The sequence below is a fragment of the Nothoprocta perdicaria genome, unplaced genomic scaffold, assembly GCF_003342845.1.
Source record: "Nothoprocta perdicaria isolate Ctin4 unplaced genomic scaffold, notPer1 scaffold_72, whole genome shotgun sequence".
NCBI classification, from domain to species: Eukaryota; Metazoa; Chordata; class Aves; order Tinamiformes; family Tinamidae; genus Nothoprocta; species Nothoprocta perdicaria.
Window position 1 is genome coordinate 2,929,431 of NW_020455999.1, and position 26,587 is coordinate 2,956,017.

At 39.2% G+C, this 26,587-nt stretch overlaps 3 protein-coding genes and 1 long non-coding RNA gene across 7 annotated transcripts in view; 2 read left to right on the forward strand and 2 right to left on the reverse strand.

The window, feature by feature from the left end:
* Nucleotides 1–7,030, reverse strand: part of PLCH2 (phospholipase C eta 2) — a 68,416-nt gene extending 61,386 nt beyond the window's left edge. Inside the window, exons 1-2 of the mRNA XM_026051016.1 lie at nt 5,855–7,030; nt 4,205–4,269 (exon numbers count right to left, since the gene is read on the reverse strand). The gene's annotated coding sequence lies outside the window, so the exon portion shown is untranslated. The remainder of the gene's footprint in view (nt 1–4,204; nt 4,270–5,854) is intronic.
* A 1,452-nt stretch (nt 7,031–8,482) lies between these two features.
* Nucleotides 8,483–13,049, forward strand: PEX10 (peroxisomal biogenesis factor 10). Its single transcript, XM_026051111.1, has 6 exons — nt 8,483–8,597; nt 8,738–8,818; nt 9,359–9,765; nt 9,889–10,064; nt 10,359–10,494; nt 12,810–13,049. The coding sequence occupies exons 1-6, from the start codon at nt 8,483–8,485 to the stop codon at nt 12,879–12,881; spliced, it is 987 nt and encodes a 328-aa protein (XP_025906896.1). The 3' UTR covers nt 12,882–13,049.
* Nucleotides 13,050–14,689: 1,640 nt separating this feature from the next.
* RER1 (retention in endoplasmic reticulum sorting receptor 1) lies at nt 14,690–21,067 on the reverse strand. Of its 2 annotated transcripts, none has more exons than XM_026051142.1 (7): nt 21,032–21,067; nt 19,278–19,363; nt 18,623–18,727; nt 17,646–17,745; nt 17,422–17,500; nt 17,180–17,315; nt 14,690–16,440 (listed from the first exon to the last, which is right to left on the reverse strand). In XM_026051142.1, the coding sequence occupies exons 2-7, from the start codon at nt 19,356–19,358 to the stop codon at nt 16,351–16,353; spliced, it is 591 nt and encodes a 196-aa protein (XP_025906927.1). In that variant the 5' UTR covers nt 19,359–19,363; nt 21,032–21,067; the 3' UTR covers nt 14,690–16,350. The 2 variants fall into 2 exon arrangements, with proteins under 2 accessions (XP_025906927.1, XP_025906928.1); XM_026051143.1 differs by lacking the exon at nt 21,032–21,067 and adding an exon at nt 19,773–20,642.
* Nucleotides 21,068–21,685: 618 nt separating this feature from the next.
* LOC112957381 overlaps nt 21,686–26,587 on the forward strand; it is a 63,117-nt gene continuing 58,215 nt past the window's right edge. For 2 of the 3 annotated variants that reach the window (XR_003251217.1, XR_003251215.1), the window contains exons 1-4: nt 21,686–21,811; nt 22,077–22,124; nt 22,496–22,554; nt 23,147–23,241. This is a non-coding gene — a long non-coding RNA (uncharacterized LOC112957381). Of the gene's footprint in view, nt 21,812–22,076; nt 22,125–22,495; nt 22,555–23,146; nt 23,242–24,688; nt 25,417–26,587 lie in introns of those variants that run through there. The other variant, XR_003251216.1, reaches the window with a different exon arrangement.

Sequence of the window (26,587 nt, forward strand, 5' to 3'; positions counted from 1 at the left end):
CCTGCGTGGCAGTTATTTCAAAGTCTATCACCTCTTTGCTTTAGAGCTGGTTTGAGAGATCATTTCCTCTGCAGGAAGTGCAGTCGCTGTGACTCACTGTACACCAAAGAGCACGTCCATCAGAGCGAGGAAGACTTAATGGCACAGATGGTCACGCTAGTATAACCTGGCATCATTTCAGATGAGCAATGGAAGTGTAATACTTCACATTAGATATGGTTGTGGATCACTGAATATTTTGTTACTCTGAGACATACCACATTCACATTTAGTTTCACTTATACATCTTCTGGCTTCAAGCAAAAATGCTCTCAGTACTACCTATACAGTCACCAAGGCCCTAAATCCTAGACATCCAATAGAAAGACACACAATTCATCTTTAAAAGCATGATGCAAATGGGTGTCTCAAAACAAGGTTTAGCGGCCAGACTTGCTACGAAGATAAATGAAAAAAAAGCTCTTTCAACTTCCAAGGAATATTTCCTTATGAAGATTGTATGAATAAAACACTATATTCTCCGAAAACATTTCCTCTCCGTTACACCAGCAGGCAGCCTGGCTTCGGAGAGCAGCCCCACTCAGTGACAAAAGCCACCCAAGAGCCAGGAGAGAGGAACGATCCCCAGTCAGATCACAAAAACAAGATTTAAACTGACGGTGTATGTTAAGAGCCCTACCTAAGTAGTGTGTCATGTTCCATATTCCCTTACACAACAGCATATAAACCCCAGGAGCAGGATAGATATCTCTCAGAGGAAAGGAGCTATCCTATTACTAATCTTTTAGCCATTTTTTTTTTTTTTTTTTTTTTAAATCACTGAAGCCTTTAAAATTTCAACCCAAAGACAGACTTCGTGTTCAGAAAGGAACCAAGCAGCAGCCACTGGTGTTGAGATAAGCTCTGTAATCCTTGCAGAATAAATATCCTGATGCACTGCATGAAATGTAGAATACCTAAGTTATCAGTTCAATCTGAAAAGTTTGGTCAGGAAGYAAATCGTCGAGATAAAAGATCAAATGTTATGTTATCAAATAGGAAAAAAAATACTTTAAAGCATTCGCATCTGAGACTTGGGCTTGCTATTAAACTCTGCTACAGTTCACTAAGACGTGCTGTTCATTTTGAAGAAYGCAACTTCATTCACAGAGCAATTCCATTTAAGATAACTTGCACGCCCAGGCAAGTTATTTCACATCCAAAGCAAAAAGAGAGAAGTCTGTTTCTGTACTATAGATCAAGGGGCTAAGCCTACACCTCAGGGCATGGTACAACATTCCTTTTCCCTAAGGACAGGGCATGCACAGAACAAACTGGCATCAGATAGTGTTCTCTGGCAAACAAACAAACAGAAAAAATTCTAAGGAGGAGCAGCGAGAAGGCAATCACGAAAAAAAAAAAAGGACATTGGAACCTCTTTTGGATAGCTCGATGCACTAATACCTAAAGCAGTCATCCCACGTAAAGGGAACACTTAACATTTGTCAGCTTTTCTCCCTATAGCAATTAGAGCTGCACATTCTGTAGGTAAGCTCTGCATTCTTGCTGAATGATGTAACTGGGTATTTCTTTCACAAATAAGAGAGTTATTATTTAATCGCAAAAATATTTATTCCAGGCTCTATTAACTAGACTATGCAACTTCACCATTTACTTTACAAAACTAAAATAAAAATTGCAGCACTTCCTGTAAGATATGGAGGAGGTAAACTTATTTTAAATCAATTTTACTGCCCAAAGCCTTCGTTTCATAATCTTTAATTGTAGATAGCCATTTCCCAGATCTATCTAAAATTTGCAATGAYGTAGAAATAAGCACATAGCAGCTTCCTGCTTCCCAGGGACTATCTACATTTGTAATTAGAAAGACGGAGTGGGAAATTTGTGTCAGAAGAGCAGCAAAGGGAACTAATTAATTAGCAAAGATCTAAGTCTCATCCACTGGTTTGGCTCAGAACTAATTCAGAACTGCAAGTTGCATTCTGTAAAAGGAAGGGGGAAAAAAAAAAAGCCTCAAAGAGGAACCCTGAAAAGCGCAAAATTTAGTCTTTTAGGTTTCCAATGCAGAGATAGGCAGGAAGTGACCACTATAGGGAAAATTAAGCTTTTTCTGTAATGGGAATTATAGAATTCCTGAGTCACATTAAAGAGGATAAATAGATTGTGGATTCTGATACCTTCTGTATTCAAGATACCTATGACACGGGCAGCATTCCTTAGTACATTAGCAGTGTGGCCACTCTTCAGAAGCCCAGCAAAGACTTTTACAACTTCATCTAAGTCAGAAGTTTATTTTTAAAATTGTATCTGGCCTTTATTCAAGCTTCTTTATTTCTATACACCAGTTTACTGCTATACTGCTCAATCTCTTAAGGCATAATTTATTCTTCAAGAGATAAGAGGTGACAACACATATTCTCCTTTTGCAAGTGAATGGTGAACGTTCAGCTTTTTCCCTAGGGTTCTCAAAAGGGCCAGATGCTGAGCAAAGGGGACAGCAAATATATTTTGTCATCTTATCATGAGGCAAAAAGGTAACCTTTCAGTTACAAGAGAAATCTTGTAACTAAGGACTCCAAGGGGGAAAAAAAATGTGACAGAGGTCTTTTTCACTTACCTCCTTACACAAATCCCTAATCACTGATGCCATCAACTCATCAACTTTTAACTCTAAGGTCTGCCTTTCACTTCTCCTGAAATTACTTTCTGTTGTCCAAATACAATGGCCATTTGCTCGCAGAAGGAGACTGCACATCCATCTCAAACTTGACCAAAGACTATCATCCCATAGCAAGAGTTCACTGCCCACTATGCACAAAAGCTTTGCTTGATCTAAATTATAATGATTTTTAACAAGGACAAGGGAAAAATCTGTTCACCTGGCATTATATGAACTTCATAGCATTTTTTACCCATTTTTTTTTCTACCGCTGGAATACAAGCGAGTTTGAATCAGATGATCCTGTCCATTAAACAGAGGGTTCTCTGCTTCCCTAAATAGCTATTTATTATGTCTAGCTTCACTATAGAAAGAACAAACTGTTCACAGCTATAATGCTGCAAAATTATAGCCTTGCAAGCTTGCAGACTGCAACCATTTGCTTTTAAAAAAGATCTTTTTCAGAGGGAGTGGTAAACAACACAATTAGAGTTTGGGGTGAGGTGACTGTTGATAAACACACAGATGCTCAGGAGAAGCAGAYGACTTCTGTTACAACAACTGCTTGCATTACAAGGAGGAACAACAATRCTTCATTTTACTTAGGGAAATGAAGGGCACAGAGGCAAAGTTCATTCTCTATGTAGATCCAAAGCCAAAAATCCTTAACCTTTTAAATATTGTGCTTCAATAACAAAACTATGATATGCACAGGCCCTTTGCAGAATGGGCAGCAACTTACTGAAGGAAGGTAACAGACTTCCAGGGAACATCAYGGCATCTTTTCTTTCATTTCTTTCCAGTTAGACCCTGACAAAACGCACCAAACTACAGAACCTAATCTGGTTTATTTTCTCCATTGTGTACAGGAATATGGTTCCACTCAGTTTAKGATTGCCCAACACACATTAAAAAGCTGTTATCAAGACTAAACAACACCCACAAGGTCCACCCTGCACCCCAGACATGAGTCATTCCAAGTTTATAACAATATAAAGCCCAATTTTTGCCCTGCACAATTCATGAACACAYGACAGGCACTAGTTCACATCAGGGTATCTTTCTTAGGGTTTTGATAGGCTGATGAGATTAGAAGGCACAGTTCAAACCAGAATGATCTCTCAGGAAGAACTGAAAACAAACTCAGTTACCCGTAAAGCCTACTTAGAAGAAATCAAATATCATTCTTAAAGACACATAAGAATCTAGAGGTTTTTCATTCAACTACCTCCACATTAATCAGCTGGATGTCTTCCTAGAGAATGAGAAACGTGTTGGCAATTCAGGTGATCATTATCAGAGAGGATCTGACTCTTTAGTCTCATTCCATTGCCCACTCACAAGTACTTATCCAGTCATTTTCYTATCCAGTCATTTTCTTAGCTCCCAATGAATTGACAGGACTAATGAGAACAAATCCCAGTGGCATTTACAGATAAGTGCCCCCCTTTGAATTATATTTAGGAACAGAGTGTTTTGTACATTTTATAACAAATACTGCAGGCAATGAAATACWATTCTTATATTAAATCAGAAGAAAAATACCTTTGTGGTGGTCCGAAGCTGCAACTATAGAACTTAAGAAACCATACTCTCAATCCTTTTTATTCCTAGAAAAGAGAATAAAATAGAAGCCTTTTGAGATAAGAGAAAAAGAATTTGGTCATGAGTTTTTATTATGTTTTCAAACCAGGAAGGAAAAAACAAATAAAGCAATAAACAATGAATGACTGAAAACTGGGCATTGATCCACGGCATGTGAATTGTATAGGTTTCACACACGCTTACATGCGAGACATCCTAAGTCTCTTACCAATGACAAAACATGAATTAAAAGCTCCCTGTAGCCTGTAGCTCTAGAAGACTTGTGGTTCCATAAGGTGAAAATCTCCACCAAGATTTGAAAGAACRAGTAGGAAAAACAAAAACTTTCCAAGACTAAAAACTATTACTAGACACACTAATAAAATCCTCAGATTAAATTCCCCTGGAATCAAAAACAGATGATCAGATTCTCTGGGATATGAGCAAAACATGATGCATTACAGGGGCAGATTTTACCAACATAATCACCCTGTCCTTCACCTAAAATAAATAGCTCTTCATCCCTAATCTTAACAGGTAAAATAGAAGTTTCCACAGCTCAAGTTTTCTTCCTCAATGAGGACAGGTTGTTTTAAYATACAAATCTTTGACCACTTTCTTTAAAACAACAACAAATAAATAAACTAACTTTGACATAGATTCTGAAGATGACATAAATCTCCTAAAAAAAAAAAACACAAAAAAAACCCCAACACTTTCAGGAGGCTGCAGCAAATCTTTATCTCGGTTTCTTTTCTTTTTCAGGAGTTGAAGTTGCATCGACCAGGATGATTCTACTACTCTAGAACTTATCGCCTTCAGTATTTTGACTATGTTCAAGATCTACATCTAAGCTCTGGAGCTGGAGGCATTTAAAGCACATGCAGCACAGCTTGGCCATCCCTATCATTTTCCTTATCTCTGGAATCCTAACTGACATTTTTATGCCAGAAAAGATCTGAAAATTCCTTTTCCACGGCGCATAACAACAAACAAATAATGCATACCCCTTTCAAAAGGCCAGGTCTGCCTTTCCTTCCAAAGGAAGGCTTACCAACTGTTCAGTCACAGAATCAGCCAGGTTATTTTACTTATTTTTAACCGGTAGTTTATATAAATATGTTCATTTTAAAAGTCAATCTCTCTTGTCTATTCAAGGCAATTTTTGTCTTGGCTGACAATTTACCTGCAGAAGCTCAATATTCAGCTTATTTCAAATGTGCTCGACTTGTGCTGAAGAAAGAAAGCAGTTGTCCAGTTAGGGAGAAAAAAAAAAATACTCTGACCTGTTACATCGTAAATATGGTTCCTTTGATCCCTACAAGCTCAGAAAGTGTAAAAATTAAGGGCTTGCAGGATTGCAAGGTGATAGCTCTTCCTGAACAACAAACAGCCTGATCAAAATACAATAAGCATTAGGCATTATGCTCTTTCCATCCTCTCTTCCTTGGGAAAGAGAGAAGCAAAAGTAGCAGCAAATTCTGTCGCAATCGTGAAGTTATATGCACTCCTGTGTTAACACAGTATGAAATATATTCTAAGAGTGAGCAGGGGTGCTAAATGCACATGAGAAAGATCTCAGAAAGGAAAGGCAGCAGATACAACACACACCTTTGTTTCTTCTCCCCGGACACCAGAGTGGCTCCATCCCGGCTGCTCTGCCCGGTGCATCGGGAACTTCCTCAGCATGACAAAAAAAAGCGAAAGGGGGTGCAAAATCTGGCGGTGAAGGCTCCTCCCCTGCACTTTACATGTTAATGGCTCTCAGCTCGCTAATCACAAAGCAACTCTTACAGCCCTTGTTCAAACAGTTCAGCTCCAGGGTAACAAGTTCAAAGTGGGAGGAGGCAAAAGGAACCAGAGGGTGGTAACAGTCCTGGGCAGACGTCGAGCTCCTTTTATATGAGTAGAACCTGTTCTTCAGGTTGGAAACTGAGGCATCTGTTTACTGCTCTGTTTGAAAGTTGCACTCCAAACTTCTTCCATACTAACTAGTCTGTAGAAGTAAACCCATATTTAATRATGCACAGACAAGCAAAATATGGGAGGGAAAGTTAATCATTACCATGCACTGAGTTTGTTTTACATTTTGGACTTCCTTATGTTAATGTCAGGGAAGCAACTCCCTTATCAGGCCTGYTATAAGCAAGAGCAGGAAAGAATGCAATGGCAGAGAAGTCTTTACAGAAATTTTCACCTTGCTAACCTTAAATCAAACACAGGAGCTAAATTTTAAGAGAGATGGAAGTTTTCTGCAGTTGCAGGTAATGATCAAGATACTTTTCTTGCAAGCACAGTGAAACAACTAACATCAGTCTGTTCTTGCTGTGTGTTACAGATGGAACATATTAGTCATACCCATCCCAGCGTGTTTTACCTCTTCATTTCACTATCAGCCACCACACTGATAAAAGAATTTGTAGTAGGTCAATACTGTGATCCACTGCTACTTCTAATATTAACATTATCAGGATACCGAGTCTCCAGGAAGCTTCTATCAGCTGTAAGCATTTAAAATGCACTAGAATCTCAGGTCCGTTCAGCTTTACAGACTCAACTGCTTAGTATTCTGCTAAGAAAAAGTGATGTTCCATTATCCTTGGCAAACATTTTATATGTTGCTTGATATTACAATAAACACACTATTTGCACAGTCTGTATTCAGATCAGCCACTTCTTTCATGCTAAACTTCTAACTCATGATTTTGCTTTTGCCAGGGGATGGAATTCATGGTAGAAGCAGGTTTGGTCTCAGTCTACAAGGAAGAATCTGAGACTTTTTATTATTTGTTGGGGGGTTTCGTTTGGGGAAGGGGGAAAAATGAGATTGTGCGTCCACACAAAAGTGGCAGATTATATGGTCCTCATTGCACAATATTGTAGTACTTACAAATGGTGCTGTATTCACCCAAATTCTATGCAGCAAACAAGGAAAATGTCAGTGTAAAGTAGAACAGAGGTGCACAAGCAAGAGTCCTAAACTCTCTACAGCATACAAGATTAAAAACCAAAAAACATAGAAACAACATTTTCAAATACAGAATGCTGAAACTTCCTTTGGGTGGGAGAGGAGCAGGGATATCACAGTTCTCACTTAAAAAAAAAAAAAAAAATCCAAAGAATACAAGACTGCAAAGCAACAAAGCAAACAGGCATTCTTAACAAAAGGATCCAAAGGTCGGTCGATTGGTTTTAATTTCATATTTTTAAGACAATGCTATAATTTGGAGTACCAGCTTCAAGTTGGTTGTTTTGGGGTGGACCAAATCACAGTACACCAAGACTCAGATCAGAATTGCAGACTAGAGGTGGGAGTTAAGACATATCAGGGGGCATATCTGAAACACGTGCTCCCCCTGCTGCTGCGTTAAATAAAAGGTTCTAGAATTTTTTTATCCCGTTGCCTTCACAGTCACCACTTGCACAATCCGTAGGTACTTGTAGGTATCCTTCCACACAGGAACAAATAAAACCTGAGATGCATCTAGGAAAAGCAGCAATGTGATAGGGAAGCATTATTTATGTGCAAGATTCATCGTTACATAACTTACAATTTGCAGCTTTCCGTGCAGTAAAACTACTACAAGTTCTGTCGCAGGCAACATCACCAATAACAAACTACCCAAAGCTGGAGCACTGCAGCAGTGCAGGTGGGCTTAGGTTCTTAATAAACTTTGCTTCTCTTTCAGTAGACAAGAAAAAACAAGTACCAGCTCTATTTCTTTCGGAATACCCCGTTTCACTCTCCATTGCTACTACTGAAGTCTGCAAACTCTTCTGGAAAATATATATGTATATATACACACATACTGGCAGCCACATACAGCAAACCCGGCCACAAGGTGCCTTATTAGACTCCTTAGTACCACTCGAGCCCCAGGGCGGCCGCCGAGGTCCCGGGGGCGCCGCCGCCTTCCTTTTTCACCCCGAGCTTCGCTCCTCCGCTCCTTTGCGCATCCCGCCTGGCTCCAACGAGCCGCCCCTGGAAGGCGCCCGCCCGCTCCCCTGAGCCGCCATGACGGCGGACACCGAGAGCGGAGCCGGGAGAGACAGGGGCTGCCCGGGACGGGACCCCGCGGGGCAGCGGGAGAGCCCAGCGCTGCCGGGACGGGACGGGACCCCACAGGCATCCGTGCTGCCCTTTCACCGCCCACAGCCACCACCTCCACCCCGCCCCTCCCGCAGGACTGTCATGGCGCCCGGCGCGGGGCGGCGCTTCCTGCCGGGGGGCGCCTCGTGATGGCGGCGCTGGCTCGCGCGGGCCCCGCGCCGCTGGTGCGCTGCGCGCAGAAGGACGAGCTGTACCGGGGCGGGCTGCGCAACGGCGCCGGCGCCGCCGTCCACGGCCTCGCGGGTAGCGCTGCTGGCGCCGAACACGGCGGCACCGCTGGGCTCGCGCCCGCGCCCCAGGCTGCAACGCGCGGGAGCCGTTCCCGGGGGAGGGCGCGGGTCGGTGCCGATGAATCCCGAGTAACGGCGGCTCTGCCCCCTCAGGTGCCAAGAGGTGGCTGGAATGGAGGAGGGAGGTCGAGCTGCTCTCTGACATCGCCTACTTCAGCCTCACCACCTTGTCAGGTAACGCGTGTTAGAGGAGCTGAGTTGGGGGAAACGCTGAGGGCAATCGTAACGCCACGGGGAAAAACAGAAGTGTTCCTTGGTGGTGATCCCCAGCCAGTGTGAGGGTGCTAACCGTCCTCACCGCAGGTTGGAAATTCATGCGTCTCTATGACCGTTATTGCTTTAAGACTTGATGCTTCTACACACCTGTTATTAAGTATGATAACATTATATTGTCATACATTTTATAAATTTGCTATTCTAATGTGACTATTTATCGCTCCTTATAATCATGTGGTCTTTTAAATGTGGAAGATGCTTTAGAAATTGCATGGCACTATGAAAAATTATTCCTGCTTTAAAACTTAAATCCATTGCAGGCAGTGAATTGTCATAACAATTGCATCATTCAATGCAAAAAATACAGCTACTTATGAAAAATCCAGCACTTGGCCAGTGTTCTCGCATGAGCATCACATCACCCCTGCTTAGCCCTCAAGAGAACAATGCTGCCATTATCTTATCCTGCTTGTTTTCCGTTACACACGCACTGTTTAGGCTATCAGACCCTGGGTGAAGAGTACGTGAACATTGTTCAGGTTGACCCAACCAAGAAGAGGGTGCCCTCTTTTCTTCGACGGGCCATCTTGATTTCCCTTCACACTGTAGTACCCTATTGCTTAGAAAAAGGATTACTGCATCTGGAGCACGAGTTGCAGATAGAAGCCGACAGGCCTCGAACACAGCCGAACAACCTAGGAGGCAGCTGCCGGGATAGGACCTTAGTACGAAACTGGATACAGAAGCAAGTCGGGGAACTGTCACAGCAGCAGAAGAAAACACTCTTACAAATTGTATATGTTCTTAAACAATGCATTCCTTTGCTGCGTCGACTGCATCTGGCAATATTCTATATAAATGGCATGTTTTATCACCTGTCTAAAAGGATCACAGGAATCACATATGTAAGTGGGTTTATTTCTTGTTTGAAAGTATACATTGCTGTATACATTTTGCAGGTATCGGGGGGGAGCACTTTCTTGATAAACTGCAACAACTTAACATCTTTATTTCTGTGAACTCTGCAGCTGTATTTTGGAGGATTGCAAAGAGAAGATCAAAGCATTCGGTCAAGTTACAAGTTTCTGGGAATAATTTCACTCTTTCATCTTCTTCTAACGATTGGTGTTCAGCTATACAGCTTCAAACAGAAGCAGAGAGCAAGGCAGGAATGGAAACTACATCGCAATCTGGCTCATCATAAGTATGATTATCTTTACTTACTAGGGAAGAGGTGGATGCAAAAATGGGAAATGCAATAGCTTTTATGAATAGCGCTGCAGTTACATTTTGGCTAAAGAGCCTGATGTAACACTTGGGAGACACTGCCCATTAACATAAGCATCTCATAGATTTCATGCTTTGTTTTTATATTCTTTAAATCTTCACAAACAGGGTTAATATTTGAAGGCAAGGTTTATTTTCTGATCGTACATTACCAAATATTTCTTGCAAGCAGGGTATATAAAATTAAGTAATATCTAACTATGTTAATTAGAAATGTGACTGAAGAAAAGTCTCCCGGGCGCCACTCCCGCTGCACGTTGTGTTTGGAAGAGCGGAGACACGCAACAGCCACACCCTGTGGCCACCTGTTCTGCTGGGAATGCATCACCGAGTGGTGCAACACCAAAGTAAGTACACAAGGACAAATACAGACTTGAAAGGGGAGACGATGAAATTTCTACCTGTGAGTACCTGTCAGAGTGTTGAAGTAATACCTTTTGCTTTACTGTTGTGCCCTAAATCCCTCCATCCCCTCCCTTGCCCCTCCCCCCCAACACACACACAAAGAAAAAGAGTTCAGTGGGACCCAAAGAAAGATGAGGTAAGGTGATCATTTTTCTCGCCCAGCCACTGAAATGCCATTGAACATGCCTGTAAGTCAGGCATGAACATAATTCATTTATCTACAGACTTAGACTCTAATTCTGTATGAAAGGGAGCAAAAAATTGATCTGAAGCCTTCTTATTTAAGGCTAATTTCCAGTAAAAAAAAAATGAGTTACAACAAACTAGGGCAATGACTGTTATGCATGATATTATAAAGTTAGTCTGGATTAATGGCAATTGCCACTCTTTTTTAGACTGTGAAAATAGATAGCCTTTACTGGAGAGTCAGATTCATTTGATCCTGTTCTAAAAGGAAGTACAGACTGGGAAGAATTCACCTAAATTGCTAAGCAGCAAGCAGATGCTAACTTGCATTGGATTTGCATCTACCTCTAAGGACTTTAAGACTGGACTCTTAAAAGAGTTTTCAGTGGGAAGCTGAAACGCCATGAACTTGTYTTCACACATTTTCAAAATCAGATTAGAATAATCTAGGTAGATGTTTCTTTAGTATTATATTCTTTATATTCTTTAGTATTATAGCCCTGTTCCACTCTAGAATGAAGATTATTTAGCTCTCATTTCCCTAAAAAATCTCTATATGGAAATTTAAGAGCTTCAATGCAATTTGCATTAGAAATCRCCCTGTTAACTCTGTGTATGACACAGCTTACTTCCTATAACCAGGAGGTATTTTATATTTGAACAAAATATAAGTATAGCTGACAACCTATTGCCAATTGTGGTTGTTAGTTTTCACTTTCAGCTGTAGCTGCCAATATAGCTAAATCTGTCAGAGGACATTTTCAGTTCCTTCTGTGCAGCTGTCCCAGATGCACATGCAAATAGGTAGCAAGTTCTAAAAGCACATTAAACAGCAACATTTCAAATCTTAAAAAAATAAATTAATTGTAATTGTATCTTGGATGACTTTTTTGCCCTGAAGACTTAGTGACTAATTTACTATTCTGATAGCCAAAGTCCATAGTGCAGAATTTTTTGTTTAAGGTACAGAGGCTTAAGTTTGTTTGTCTTTTCTTAAAATGGACACTGGCAATTTTTATCTTTTTATCAAGTTTTAGTCTTTTGAAATACCTGCTGGCTTGGTAAGTCTTTTGACTATACTACAGGCTTCAGCAACAAAGATAGAAAATTTTAAAAGCTCTTATCTTATGAACCGAGTGACTTCTACTTCAGTTAAAAATGTTTGATTGGTACTTATACCAAGAGTTAGTGTTTCTTTATACCAGTTCACATTTTAGTTTTTGTAATTCCACATAAATGTAGCAAAATTAACCAAAGACGTAGTATGCATTACAGGGTAGGTTTAATAAAAGAGAAAAAAAATGTTGAGAATCAGTTGCGTTCCTTTTGGCTCATTGCTTTAGAAAATACTTGTTAAATAGTAGTCCTGGTGAAAGTCATAAATAAAACTCAGAGGGGACAAAGAAACTGAAGAAAAAAATTGTAAAATTAAGATGCACTCCTCAAAGAAAGTCACAGTTCTGGTTTACCAAGTATATTATGTGACTAGATCTCTGCAATGAAACTGATCTCCATTATATTAACTATCAATATGCATAATAYAATACTTGATCGGCCTGCTAGGTCTCTTTCAGCTTCAAGAAAAATAATGGGAAGTATTTCTTAGTATAAAGATAGAAAAAGGAAAGAACCCATTACCTCTGAAATGAGTCTACAGTAATACACCTTACATTCTCAAGGATAATAGAACATCTAACTAGAATATTGAAAGTATAATCACTTGATTGACTTGGACCTTGTTAGATAGGTTTTCTTCCTTGGAGTTGAAAATCCTAGAAGTCACTTTTCTCTAAGACAATGATATTACTTTAAGGCAAAGGTATTATATACTGTGCAAGATAGCCATAGCTTCATGACTGGATTTCAGACACTCATGTCACCTCAAGCTTTACAGGAGGTACAGCTAGCTTAAAAAGCTTCAGATGGTTAAGTCTGCATTACATATTGGTCTGAGAAATTGCTTATAATTATGGATGCTCATTTTTTTTTAGAAGTAGCTAAACCACTGTATATTTAAAGCAGTTTAACGTAACATGCCAATAATTTTATCTAATTTATTTTCATTTTGCAGGCAGAATGTCCACTGTGCAGAGAGAAGTTTCATCCTCAGAAACTGATCTACCTACGTCACTATCAACAGTAAAGCAAAATATCTTCTGTTTCATAGCAATGGCCTCAAGTCTCTTCCCTTTACAAAGTGGCCATAGAGCTCAAGTTAGTCCAAGAACAAGGTTTTATTATAAAACTGATAACTGCCTGTACAAGTTGGCAATCATTCCTGTTTTACAAAATAAATATATTTCTGACATCAGCCATTCTGTTTCTTGTAACATGGTTCTTGACCATATTAAAAACACTTATTTCTAATAATGATTAGGACAAATGTTATTCTTTTCCTTCACTTTGGGAAATGGAAGATATACAACAGATTCCCATTCTCCAAGGGAAAGCGCAAAGAGCAGTCTTCTATCCTTTCGATGTGTACTGATGGTATGAGTAAAGTTGTAGGATTTGCAAAACTCACTTTTTCTACCATTACAACAGTCATGTTGTATACTTCAAGGGGAAAAACAACAGCTGTACCCAGATTCCTAGTGTAACTGCAGTGAAAGACCCGATGATAAATACACATCAGGTATCATCCCATTTTCACAACAAAATTAACAGTAAAGCAGGTTTGTTCGATTTGACATGCTACATTACTTGCCCTAAATCAACAGAAATAATAAATGCAAGGAGACCCCTGTAATGCAGAATGCAGGCTATTCTAGACACTCATCTATTAACATTCAGCTTCCAAGCTCAAAACTTCTCTCTATCATTACTGAATATCAAAACTTTTCATCAAATAGTCTAGACATTTAGGCTACAGCTATGTAACAAGTGTCTCAAAAAAGCTCTAGTACCAYGTACTAATAGCAAACTAAGGTCAAGGATAAAACATTATTTTTGTACCACAGCTCATGTTTTGTCTGTCTTCTACAGCCTTAACACCAGGGGAAAAGCTCACTTTAAAAGTGTGCTCCCTCCCTGCTTTATGGCAATAGGGACTATTTATTCTAAACCAAGATTTTAGAGTGTAACTGAGGAGAGACTCAGCTAACATTTGTGTATCTTTTCATTATTGCCTAACAGGAAACCTACAAAACAGTTATTTATATTCTGACTTATATACACTCAGATGGGGCAGGAAATGCAGATGATCCACATTTTGTGGATTCTAAGTTACAGCTACAGCAAGATTTTCACTAATGACACTGAATTGGCACCAAATACAGGTTTGTGAGTGTTCAGAAAACTCACAGTAAAAACGATTTTTTTTCTTTTAAAGACTGAGGGATCCTGTTTAGCTAGTTAACATTTAAATACAGAAGTCACCAATAAAATGCTGGAACTTTACATCAAGCATAAATGCAAGAAAAAATAAGAGGTTGTTGATGATATGCAACTGTGCAAGAATTTCAGCATTATTTGATGAAATAGTGATTTTCAAAGTTGAAATACCTTCCCTTTCTTGCACTAAAAAAAAAAACCCTTCCAATATTTCCCCACATGCCTCTAACCGTCAAGGCTCAGTGGAAGAAAAATGGTCCATCCACATCAGGACAACACGCAAGTAAGTAAGGGAATCAGTGACAGACATTTAACTGCACATAAAAACAAGTGGGAAGTGAGCAACAATTAGGAAATTTCTGTGAGGTTGCCCAGCTAAGCTTATTGTGCATTCTGTAATAATAGTTTTTATCACTCAGAAGTGATAAAAAAATATCATTCATAGGCAGGAAGTCATGAAGTGATAAAAACAGACCAAAGTTAAAGAAAATGCCTTTCAAGCTGTCTGGCTACAGCACGTTGAGAATCAAGTAGCGAACTACATTCTGCCTTTGTCCCAATTTCAACTACAAAACCGTTAGTCTCACCAGATCTAGGACAACTATTCCTAGCTAAAAATGAGAAGGCTTTCMTAACAAACTCACAGTGAAGGAAGAAAAAAAGCAGCAACTGGAGAAATGCTTTTCTAATTTGCAATGGCTGCCTTAACACCCCATTTTTCCATGAGGGTCATCCCAGTAGATAATTTTCATATCAAGTAAAAAAAAAATCAATTTCCATTTTTCACCCCAAATCACCCATATATTCTGGAACTCCAGAGTCAAGGCATTCAGCTTTGAGGCAAAAAACTGCAAGTATCCGAGTGGTACTTTTATATGGTTCTTTCTAGCTATTGTATTGCCATAATTTAAACGTTTCACATACGTTACTAGTTTCCATAATGCTCACAAAATATAGGCCAGTGTTAAGACAACCTTTCACTTTTTCCAGGATTACTGAAAGTTGAATCACAGGACTCCATAGCAACTTCATTTGACAAAGCCAACTGAAACAGCTCTTAAATACATTTTCCTATTACTTGTCTGTCGAAGCTGCCATTACTCTCCATCGAGAATCTTCAAAGGGCTGCTCTTTTCCCACCTTTTGCAAATATACATGAATGCTCCCCAAAGAGCCAAGAAAAGATGTTACAAGTTCTAAGGACAACCATAAACGAAATGCATTTATAACCACCATTGGATTATTGTTTGCATAAAAGGATTAATAAAGGACAAGAAAGGGGGACACTATCTTTTAATAAATTTTGGAATTAAAAAGTCACTTAATAAAATTGCAGTTGTATCACATCAAAAAGTTTACATGCAGGTCACTTATCTCTATTTTTTTTCCCCATAGAAAATGAAAAGCTGTGTTAAAATCAGAAAGTTTGTCCATTATGGTCAATTTGGRTATGATCTGAAAGGGCTGCATGAAGTCAACTTAAATTAACCAAGAAATCTTTACGCATAAAAGAAATGATACAAAATATTCTCCAACTAATAAAAATTAAATATATATTTATAATTCCAGGTCCTCAAAAGAAATCTTGACAAATTTTGAACAAATTGGACAAATTTTGAGTCCCCTTCAAAAGAGCCCAATTCTAGCATCTGCTATGAAATGTCAGGGTGAAACTGGCATTAAAACCTTACACAAATGAGTCACCTCAGAAGTTATTCATATATTTTTCCTGCTGCCAAATCCACCATTTAACACATTTCTTATTCCTATTTATATGTTTGGCTATAACTCAATAATACCATGCATGTAGCAAACCAGCTTAAATTCTGCATCTATTAATGTGAACTGGACTTTTGCATGAAAATAGCACATTTCCATGAAGCAGAAAACAGCATCACGTGTGCCACCTTATTTTCCTCCACATATGTGCACAGCACTTCAGGGCCATAGTAAACAAAACTATGTAAAAGTACCCAAATTTCCCCAGTGTCATGGCAGCTGCAATGGATCTTAAATACCTTATCCCAAATCCATGGGACTAGCATAGGTTCCTCCAACTCTTAGAAAAGATACTAAATTCAATGCAATTTGGTTAGAATGCCAGTTTCTTCAAGAAACTGATAGCTCAGATAAAAATAGCAAGATTCTCGTAAAATGAAAATTCAACTGCTTGGTCACCACCCTCGTAATCACTTTATATGAAGAAAAAAGGCATTGTTACAATGGCTCAAAACCATTCCTTTATGTAGAAGAACTTGTCAACAGGTTGATTGCACCTTCTAGCTAGCAAAGGTCTTTCCCACATCTTCTTTCCCTTTGTATTTCCTCTTGCCATGTGTGAAGGGTATATATCTGTATTTTATCATATGCTGTAAAAGAAAAAAAACACCATGTCTTAGAGGCCAGATGTAGACAAAAATGCTTTGGAATATACGGTTTAAATTAGCAAGTCCTCGAGATAACTAGTATTGCAGAACTGATGACAAACATATAAAACTTCACACTTAAACACAGTTATCAGCCTAAGCTTAGTCTCAAATTTGGGTGTATCCTCCCCAAAAATATACACAGTACAGAGAAGGTAACAGACTGAGAGAAAGCAGGAATAAGGGAATAGCATGGAGATATTAATCTTTTACTACTCTTTAATCTTTAATTTATAATTCAGAGAGCAGTACTTATACAAAAAGAATCCACACTGGTTCTCTTCTTAAAATGCCAAACTAGATGTAATTTACTTAAAAATTTCTGAATGATCTCCCTATGTTCCTCCCTTTTTCTTCATGTGCTTTCTTGAACAAATATGTTAGAACTCACCTTTCCACTCATTAGAGATTCTAAAAGACCTCTTCATTAAAAATAACCACAAAGTTAAATAAAGAAAGAAAGTGAAGGGGAAACTCTAAGACTTACTGTGTAAAACAAAAACAAAAGAAACAAAGATTGATCTCTGAGACTGAAATCATTTGTAACCAAGAATCAAATTTTGTAACATGGTATGAAAACTTTTCATTTAATGACTCTGAAGTGCTCATCTAGGTGAAAACTTGGATAAATACTGTAAATTTTGAAATGAGAAGTGCTCCCCATCTATCCCAAATAAGTTACCTTGATTTGCCTCTTCATAGTGATACAAAACATCATAATGAAGTACATCACAAGGATTGGCCAAAACACAGGAACGTTGAAAGCCTCGAAGAATGTACATGTCATAGCAACCAGGATGCCTTTAGTGGCAGAGTGCCTTAAAAATAATGTTAACAATTACTCCTTCAACACAAACCACYACTTATTTGACAGATATATTTAAATGCTTCCAAAGCAAAACATAGCCAGATAGATTCACTCACCAGAATTTAAACTCTGGGAGCCTTCTAATGAAAGGACGAAATTCTTCATTTTGCTTTGTAGGTAAGGAAGGGCCATCATCTGTGGTAGAGAAAAAAAAAACAAAAAGCAACATACCGATTTTCACTGTATTCACAGTGCATATCTTCACACTATTGTATTACACAAAACTAACTGGAAGCTTGACTAAATTCAAGATTATTGTGACATGAACTATTTGTCATACCTGAATCTTCCATTAAAGAGGGGTCTACCTTTGGTGACAAGAAAGCTATGAAGAGATTTAGAAGATAGATTCCCAAAGCATATGTCACAATGTACCAACCCTGAAGAGGGAGAGGAAAAAAGAAGCAAGTTTAAAACTTCCTGAAGTCCACTTTTGGATACTTATTTTTACACAAGATCAAACAACTTGGTTTCAGCTTCTTTAGTAGGTGCTTTTCTACATCTTCATATTCACATGAAAATTTTTCTGGACTTCTTTCATGTCTTAAGACATAAGAGCAAGTCCCTCATGTATTAGCAGATCTAATGTAAATGCCTTCTTCAGACATCCATTTTCTACAATAAAAAATACCCAAAAAAAGTAGTAAACAGCATACAAACAAGTTTTCTATAGTTTMTCAGGCTTTGAAGTCTTAAATGCCTTTATTACTATGATCTTCTAATTCTTCACATTTGATTTGTTAACCTTTCGTTTTCAGGAATAAAAGCACTTAATTGGATTGTACCTTGTCATGGAATAGAGATACTTGATCAGTGGAGAAATAGTTTGYCACTCACATGCAGTGATAAAAGTGCCTATTAAGAAATTCATTAAGATTTGCTGGACAGAATATAACCATTGGCTCCTAAACCACTTACACAGCTTTAAAACAAAAGGTAAAGCCTTAGGTGAAGCAGATTTTTCATAAGTTGACTTTTTAATTTCAGCGGAACTGTGGGAGTTTTCACACTCTCTGTTGCCATCAAATGAATATCTTTAATCATTAATGTATTTTCCAGTCTGAAACAGCAACTTCAGCAGCAATGAGATGTGTTGCTTCTTCAGACTATCTGGGTCATTTTTTTTCAGTGCACATGGTCACAATACTAAYTATATGAGGTATCATGCTTCAGAAAAAAGAAAAACACAGTAAAACAAACCAATAAAAACAACGGTGGTATGTAAAGCAAGTTTAGCAATAAACTCTATTTTCCTACCTGCAGTAAATACACTCTAATCATGTAGAGAAAACTCAGGCCCAAAGTTACAATCCATCTCACTGCAGTATATGGAGTAGATTTATCTAACCAGGACTGGTAGATCTAGGAGGAAACATAAAGCGTGTATCTGTAAAATACATGACACAATAAATAATGTTTATTACCAGGTAGCATTCTAGAAATGATAACTACTTTGAAACTGTTCTGAAAAGTAAGATTAAACACTTTCTTTCCTTAATACAAACATACATAATAACCAATTATGARCATTATAATATTTCTTATATTATAATATAGGAGTCCTACATTTCTACCAAAGAAATGTTTTGCTCATAGTTTGGCATTATGGATTTAAATCTCCAATATTTCAAGCCAGTTTGCTTTCCTTAAGAAGTTTCTGATGGAGAATCTAAAGTCATTCACCATCTCTGATAATAAAGTTATAAATTTTGACTAAGCAATGTCAAATATACACAAATTGTATATTTTGTTAAGTTATGTACTTAATATGCCATCTATTTTTAAAACACTTTAGAAGAAACTTTTTGTACAGATATTAATACTTCAATAGCTAATTTAAGAAATAAAGAGTCAAATAGTTGCACTGAGACCCGTTTGCAATGGAGTCTGAACAGCCCTACAGAAAACCAACCTGTCCAAGCCTTGTGAAAAATCTATAGACCATAGACGGCTTTCCATGAACAGACTCACCAATACTGTCCCCTTCTGACATTCTTGCTGTGGAAACAAAAGTTAGACGGATAACATTTAAAATCAAATATAATGTCAGTGAAGCTTTGAACTACATTATCTGAACCAGCATTTATATATGATATTATTTCGGACTGTCCCAAATCAAATTATCTATACTGAAGTAAGCTTAAAAGTCAGATGCATATTTTATAAAACATAGTATGTTTTATAAGAGTGGGGAAAGGGGATCCATTCTATTCTAGGGAGGAAAAAAAAGTCCATACAAAAATTGAGGAATAAGCCTTGTTAATCGAGAAGTCGGACATCTTCACCTTGTTAAGGCAGGAATTGATTTATAACCTCTAAGCACTGAGATTTGTACTGCAGCATCACCCTCCTCTCTCCCTCCATTTTGAACAAAACCAAAATAAATATCTATTTTTAAACTACTTACTATTTCCAAGTATTGAGAAGATAGCGAAGCAATTCAAGTTTAGGACACCAGTGGTTTCAAACAAGTCTTCACTACAACCACCTAATTCAAACACTGTCTATCACTGGAGTCATTGAGTGAGCTCTTCGCAGCGATGTCCTCCACACACCGCTGCGTGTGATTGTGTACAGCTACTAGACATRCAACTCTTCCACACGGAACTAGGAAATACAACCAGCTAAAACTCTGTTTTAGCAGCAAGACACTTCTCTCTGTCTCAGTTTAAGAGGCATAATCTAAGCTATCAATTTCATATTTATAATTCAAGAATTTTAATTAACATTGCTAATTTCTTTATTACAGTTACTTAAAGAGCATGTGTAATTAGAAAAACATCAAGAAAAATATGTGACATTTGCTTCTTTTGCTGAATTTGGTTTACAGATAAGAACAGAGAACTCTTGGTATGGATGAAAATTTAAACTAAAGAATAACAATTTCTCTTCCACAAAATAAAGTTTTACTATTCAGCACAGCATTAGTTATTCACCCATCTAAATAAAGCCAATAATCAAAAAGAAAATCAGAACAATTATCAAAAACAGTCTTCAACAATTATCCTTTTTACTATAGRTGCTATGCTGATACCTACTAAATCCTAGAATTCAGTAAAGACATTTTATTCATCTCTTTCAAAGGCAGGGTAAGTAAGACTTACAGAATTTTTAAAACTGCTCTCTGACTGTGACATAAACATCCTCAAGTGTAAAAATATAAATGAAGTAGGTAACTAGGAAGAGTTTATCATTTATATAAGTCTCCTCATAGAAAACATTGATTTCAAATGCAACTTTCTGAAGCAATTAATCAAGAAGGGGAACAGACAAGCACCAAGGACCAACCTACTGATCTTCCAAAGATTTTTTTTCCTAMACTGACAAGGGTTTCATTCGTGGCAGCACCAACAGCGTCCCCACAGCCTCAGTGCTTAACAACGGCGCGACAAGGAGAAGCTGCTCTGACTAAGGGACTAGACCGGGGCCCGGCAGAGCCTGGAGAGCTCCAGAGGGCCGGGAAGGCGAACGCGAAGCCCGGCAGGATCCCCGCGGCCGAGAGCCCAGCCCGGGCAGCGCGGGAGCGGCCTCTATACCGGCCCAGGCCCCTGTGCCCGCGGCAGCACCCCCTGCCCCAGGCCCCCTCKCCCGGCGGCCCCGCGTCGCTGTGGCGCCGGGCCCCGCGCGGCCCCCCCGGGCTCTCGAGCGGCAGCCCCGGCTACTCACAGGCGCCCGAGCCGGGTCCTTCCTTCCGCTTCCCCTCCCCCCACTACCCAGAAACCCAATATGGCGGCAGCCACGGGGCGATAACAGCTTCCGCTTCCGGGCTTGAAAGRGGCTGGACAAAGGCTCAACGCCACCCTCTCATTGGCTGCTCAGGGAGGAACTAGGCGCTGCTAAGAGAGTGGGGAGGAAGGGAGATAGGGCGGGGTGGGGAGGCCGGACATCTGCGCCTGCGCCGATCTACGTCACACCTCGCCCCGCCCGCGGGCCCCCACCCGAGCGGGCTGACGTGCTGCGCAGGCGCAGGGCGGTGCGGWGAGCGGGCAGCCCCGCCCCTCCCCGCGGCCGCGCAGCCAATGAGCGCGCGTGCGCTGTTGCCATGGCCCGGCGTCTGCCGCGCGTGCGCGGCGCTGAGGGGGGCGTGGCGGCCGCGGGGCGGGGTCGGCGCCGGGAGGGCTGCACCGCCCGCCCGCCCCGCCCCGTGACGAGCTGGGGCGGGGCTGCCGCAGCCCCGCGCGCACCTGAGGCGGTCAAGGTGGGACCCGCGGCGTCGCGGAGCCCCGCTCGGCTCGGGCAGAGCGGCGCCGAGCCCGCCCCTCCGCGCCTAATTTAAGCCCCAGCGCTTTTCTTGCCTCCCAGGGATGCTCCGTTTTACGTGTTCGCTGCCTTCTCCGAAGTGCAGGGCAGTAACTCTGCTCCTCCGCTGTAGCCGCCGGCCGCTCTTCTGTGGCGACTCTGGTGACCCAGTGGGAGTGAGGCAGTCCTAAGTTCTGTCCCGTGAATGTAAGTATTCAATARGTTCTGCCTTTATGTAGGTACTGCTTATAATGAAACTCCAAAATATGTATTTCTGAGGTAAAACAGCCTTCTTACTGTTTTTCTGTTACAAGTTATTTAATGTTGAACCTCCTTCATGTAAATTGTGACACCCCAGTTATGTTTTCTCTGAAAACTTTCTTTTTATTTCTTCCCCCTCACCTGTTTTGTCCCCTGCCTGCCCTGGGATGTGGACTTTGTGGCTTTCCTAATTAATTCCTTTGCTATGAAGGGGAGTGGGAACGAGGAGAAGAACCCGGTATGGAGAAAATAAGTCCCAGTGAGTAATAATTTAAGTGAAATATGTTTTTTTTTTCTCTAGTATGCTTGCTTTAAAGACTTGCTATAGTACCATATCTAAATAAAATGCCTAGCAATTGAGGATGTCTTAATGCAGCAACTGAAGCAAGGATAGGTGTTGTGTAGGGAGAAGAAACTGGATAAACCATTTAATGGARATGATATGTGTTGTAGTTCCAGTCAGCTGTCTCCTTCATAACCACGCACATACAGTAGCCTGATGCACTGTTACTTTTTTTATTTCTTTCCCAAAATCTGGAAGCTCACATTAATTTTCAGTTGCCTTCTCCATTCATGATTCATGTAGGTATGAAACTTAATGTATAGCTGAACGCCCTCCTCTCTTTTCAGATGAAAGCTTGTGGAATCGTTCCAGGTTCTATAACTTCACTGATACTGCAGAGGACTAGGTAACCAAAGCACCAGTAGAGCAGTTCCACAGTACTCCAACAGTATGGTCAGGGTAGGGATGTAGGTAACAAGTTTCAGTATCCGTCCTGAAGATGGTGGATCAGGCCCAGAGACCTTCCAGGGGCTTCTGTTGGGAACAGGGTAAAATGGGTACAGAGTCAAAGCCAGAAACAAGTCTAGAATGTATGTCCAACATCTGTCCAGGAAACAAGGCAGAACAGAGGTAAAACARCTTGGGTCAGGCAAGGGCTGAGCAGCCAGGGCCTTAATTTGAGCTCCTGGGTGCGTGGGTGGAGGCCCAGGTGAGGCTGGTTACTGTGGCTTAATGAGCAAGGAATTGGGGCTTGCTGAGGGGCCTTGTACTTAGGGCACCAGTGACCTGAGCTTCCAGCAATGTTGTTTAAGTGTTGTTTGTAGCCTTGAAAACCAATCTTACCTGCTATTAGAATGAACAAAAAAAGTAAACACATATCTTAAATATATTTATGGATTGTTTAAGGTTTCTTTGTAGCAGACCTTGCTGTAGCTAGGAAAAACCTCTGTTAATTTATGTGTGCGTGTTTGCCATAGATTCCAATTATTATTGCTTAGGTTCTGGATGGCTAGTTGAAAGCAGAGGACAAGCTCACCAAGGATCCCTTTACAAAAGTAAAACAAAACATGTTAAGAGGTAAAATGAATCTCAGGTAAGTGTTAAATTTGTCTCTCTCCTTGATTTTTTGACCTTTGATTTCCTCTCTTGTAATGATTCTTTAATGTATTTGTGTTTTATTTAAGTTGTTGTGATAGCTACATTGTGATCTAGCAAACATTTAAAAAATTTTTTAAATGTCAATATACAAAACTCTTTATCTTTAAACAGTATGAACTTGTTTCAAACTATGATCTGTATWTAGAACTGAGAATTAAATTTTAAGTCTAGCAATGGGTGATTGCATATACAGAATAACTTGGCTGCTTCTTCCTTTGAAGAACAAAGGAGTATGTAATGAAACAGGTGGGAGATGTTCAGAATAAACATAATGTGCAAAGAGCTATTTTTACGTCTGGATTTTTTTTCCCCAAATGATATTATGGATCATAAAAAGGAATGAAATGGAGTAAGGTCACTGTAAAAAATAAAAATATAAAAAAATCTAGGCTTCTAAATTAGAGGCCAAGTGTGATTTCTGTGTAAAGTCTGTGAGTTGGGAGAAGGAGAGGAGGAAGGAAAAAAAAAAAATGAGTTCAGAAACTGTTGGAGAATTTGCTGCTGCTGCTTTTTTGGAGGTGTGTTCAAATGGCCACAGGTGGAAAGCAGGTAAGTGAATGACTAAACTATTAATTGTGTTCTTCCTTGAATTAAGAGTTTTTTCTACATGTCAGCACTSTCAAATTTCTGTTAAATACACGTTAAAAAAAGTAATTGAAATTTTGTAGCCTAATCTGAATATATATGATTTAAAATCTGTATATATTTCCTTAAAGTTGGATATTAAAATCAACAGGACAATTAAAATCAATAGCCAACAGTCTTGGCTGTCTAATAAATATCTAAGTTCAATGAAGAAACTGATGACAAAAATATGCACAAGTGCTGTTGTACAGTTGATTTATAATAAAGGAGCAACTGTTAAAATTGGGTCTGTTAGAGTAACTTTTCAACTTCTTGATACTTCATGTGTATCTGTGTTCATGCACACAGACATAGTTTTATACCGCTGGGTGTCCCTGTAGCACGTGTTTTGAAGTTGAATTACTCAATTCTTCAGGTTTATGCTCGTTTAAAAAGTGGTCTATCTGCCGGGTTGTTCTTAGTATTTTAGTTAAATTTTATGCTGGATAGATGCTCAACTGTGACAAGATAATCTGGCAAAAATAGAAGTAAATCCCTTGCAATCCTGTCAACAGAATCCGTTCATTTGTTTCACATTTATATTATATCAAGTTGCCGTATTTTGTTTTTCACATAATGTTCACTCAACATGTGCTGTTTGTGAAATATTTTAAAATATAAAACAATAAAATTGTATGTATTCTTGCTGAATGCTATCTAGTAGTTTAGTATTTTTTAACTTATTACCACAGAGTTGTGAAAGACYAAGCAATGTTTAGGATGTGTTCTAAAAAGTCGTGTCTGTGATGATCTTTCAGGTGAATGCAATCTGCAAATGCCAGCTCTTCTAGCATGTTGCTCCTAGAGCTAGAGCTTCATTCCTGGGAGTGCTCATAATGTAAATGTTACTGTGCTTTCTAATTTCCTGTGAAGAATGCTTTCTTAGRTCTTGATTATCTTTGGCTCTTGCATTCTCTGACAATTTGCAGTGTACGTAGTTACTACTTTAATCTGGGAAGCTGACAGATAACATATGTTGAGAGTATTCATGAACTTAGGAATGCAGAATAGCCTACTTGTTGTCTTGAGTAGTGGTCAATTTTGACATATTACAAATAACTAGCAATTATATCAATAATTATAACTTGCCTTAATATCATGTTTTCACTTAATATTCATCAGATTTTGACTGATCTGTTAATCTTTTTGTCTGCAGTATCTTTCAGTACCTTCCTGACAGAATACTGCAAGCAAAATGGTCAAGGTAGTTTTAGAATAATTTATATAAAAAAAAGGTAGTTGAAATAATATCAACAGATGAGTCTGATAATGACAACATCCAGRTTTATCCACTGTATAACCTTAAAGCTAATTTCACATTGAGGAAAAAWGTCGGGAAATGAAAATGTAGAAATTATAATCAAGTGCTGGGAAATATCTAACAAAACAGTGCCACTGAAAGCTGTCGCTGAAAAATGTCCAGTGATGACCTGCTGTGCTGTTTGGTTTTAGTGTTTTGTATGTGCACACGTYTGAGAACGGAAGAAAGCATAGCAATGTAAATGAAACTTGGAGAGGTTAATAAAGTGAAGCATTTATTTTCCTGCAAGTGCTCCCTTTCTGTGATTTCTCCTTTCTGGCTGCTGTGTTAGTCCCAGTAGGCAGATGCTGTGTTCCATTCTGTCCCTGTTGCTGCTTCGTTGTGTGTGTTGGCTCTGCTTGGTTTGTCTTTCTTCCCAGAGGAAGGCCTGCTGTTTGATACGCCTGTTAGCTGCAGTAAACAGGTGGCTGGCCGTATGGGCTCTTCTCACCTGCAGGTTTTTCCTTCCCCCTGGAATCCCTTTGGGTTTTATTACCTGTTTGAAAGACTCATAGTTTCTGTTATCATGCAACTTACATTATTGGTGCTTCAGCTACTCRGAATTATACTGCATGCTAGTGGATAACATGGAATTTGTAGATATAGTGAATCTTCATTACAGAGTTTTCATTTAAATTTCAGGGTAATAAATACAAAAATAGGTAACACTATTGCTGACAAAGATTGTGAATGAGATGCTGCACTAATAAATATTGAGCTAAAGTATTATTTTGGTTCTTGTGGATAGCATCACTGATGATTACATTAGTGACAAACCTATTAGCTTTTGAAAGTTACTGCATCTTAGCAGTGCCGTGGAAATTTGCTACCCAACTCTTAATACATATTCCAAGCGCTTAAATATTCTGTAGTGGCTTTTTATGATCTTTAGCTGATATATAGCTCTGAAGCATGATAATAATGTGACAAGAAGATTAACTAGCAATATTCATGTATGAATAAAACTCAGTAATTCAAAGAAATCTTATTCTCTAGTGTACTCTTTTCTGTGTACTCATAGTATACGACTTCTTTATGCTAAGGATTTTCTGCAAAAATGCACATTATAATAGGTTGTCTTGCTGTGAGAGCAACAGTCGTATGTTTTCTTGATTCAACCTAATAGTCAGATCAGTGTCTCAGGGCTTCACTTGATTTTCTCGCTAGAAAAGAAGTAAATGAAAGGCCTTCTCAGTAAAATAAGCTTGTGATAAGGGTGCTTAGCAGAATTAAACTCGTGAAAAACCTAACCAAGGAGGAAGCTTGTGTTTATAAGGAGTATTGAAGTGCCAGCAAAATTGCTGTTTTGGTCTCCTTTGAAATGCAGGTTGAAAGTAAGATAAAATCTGTCAGATTG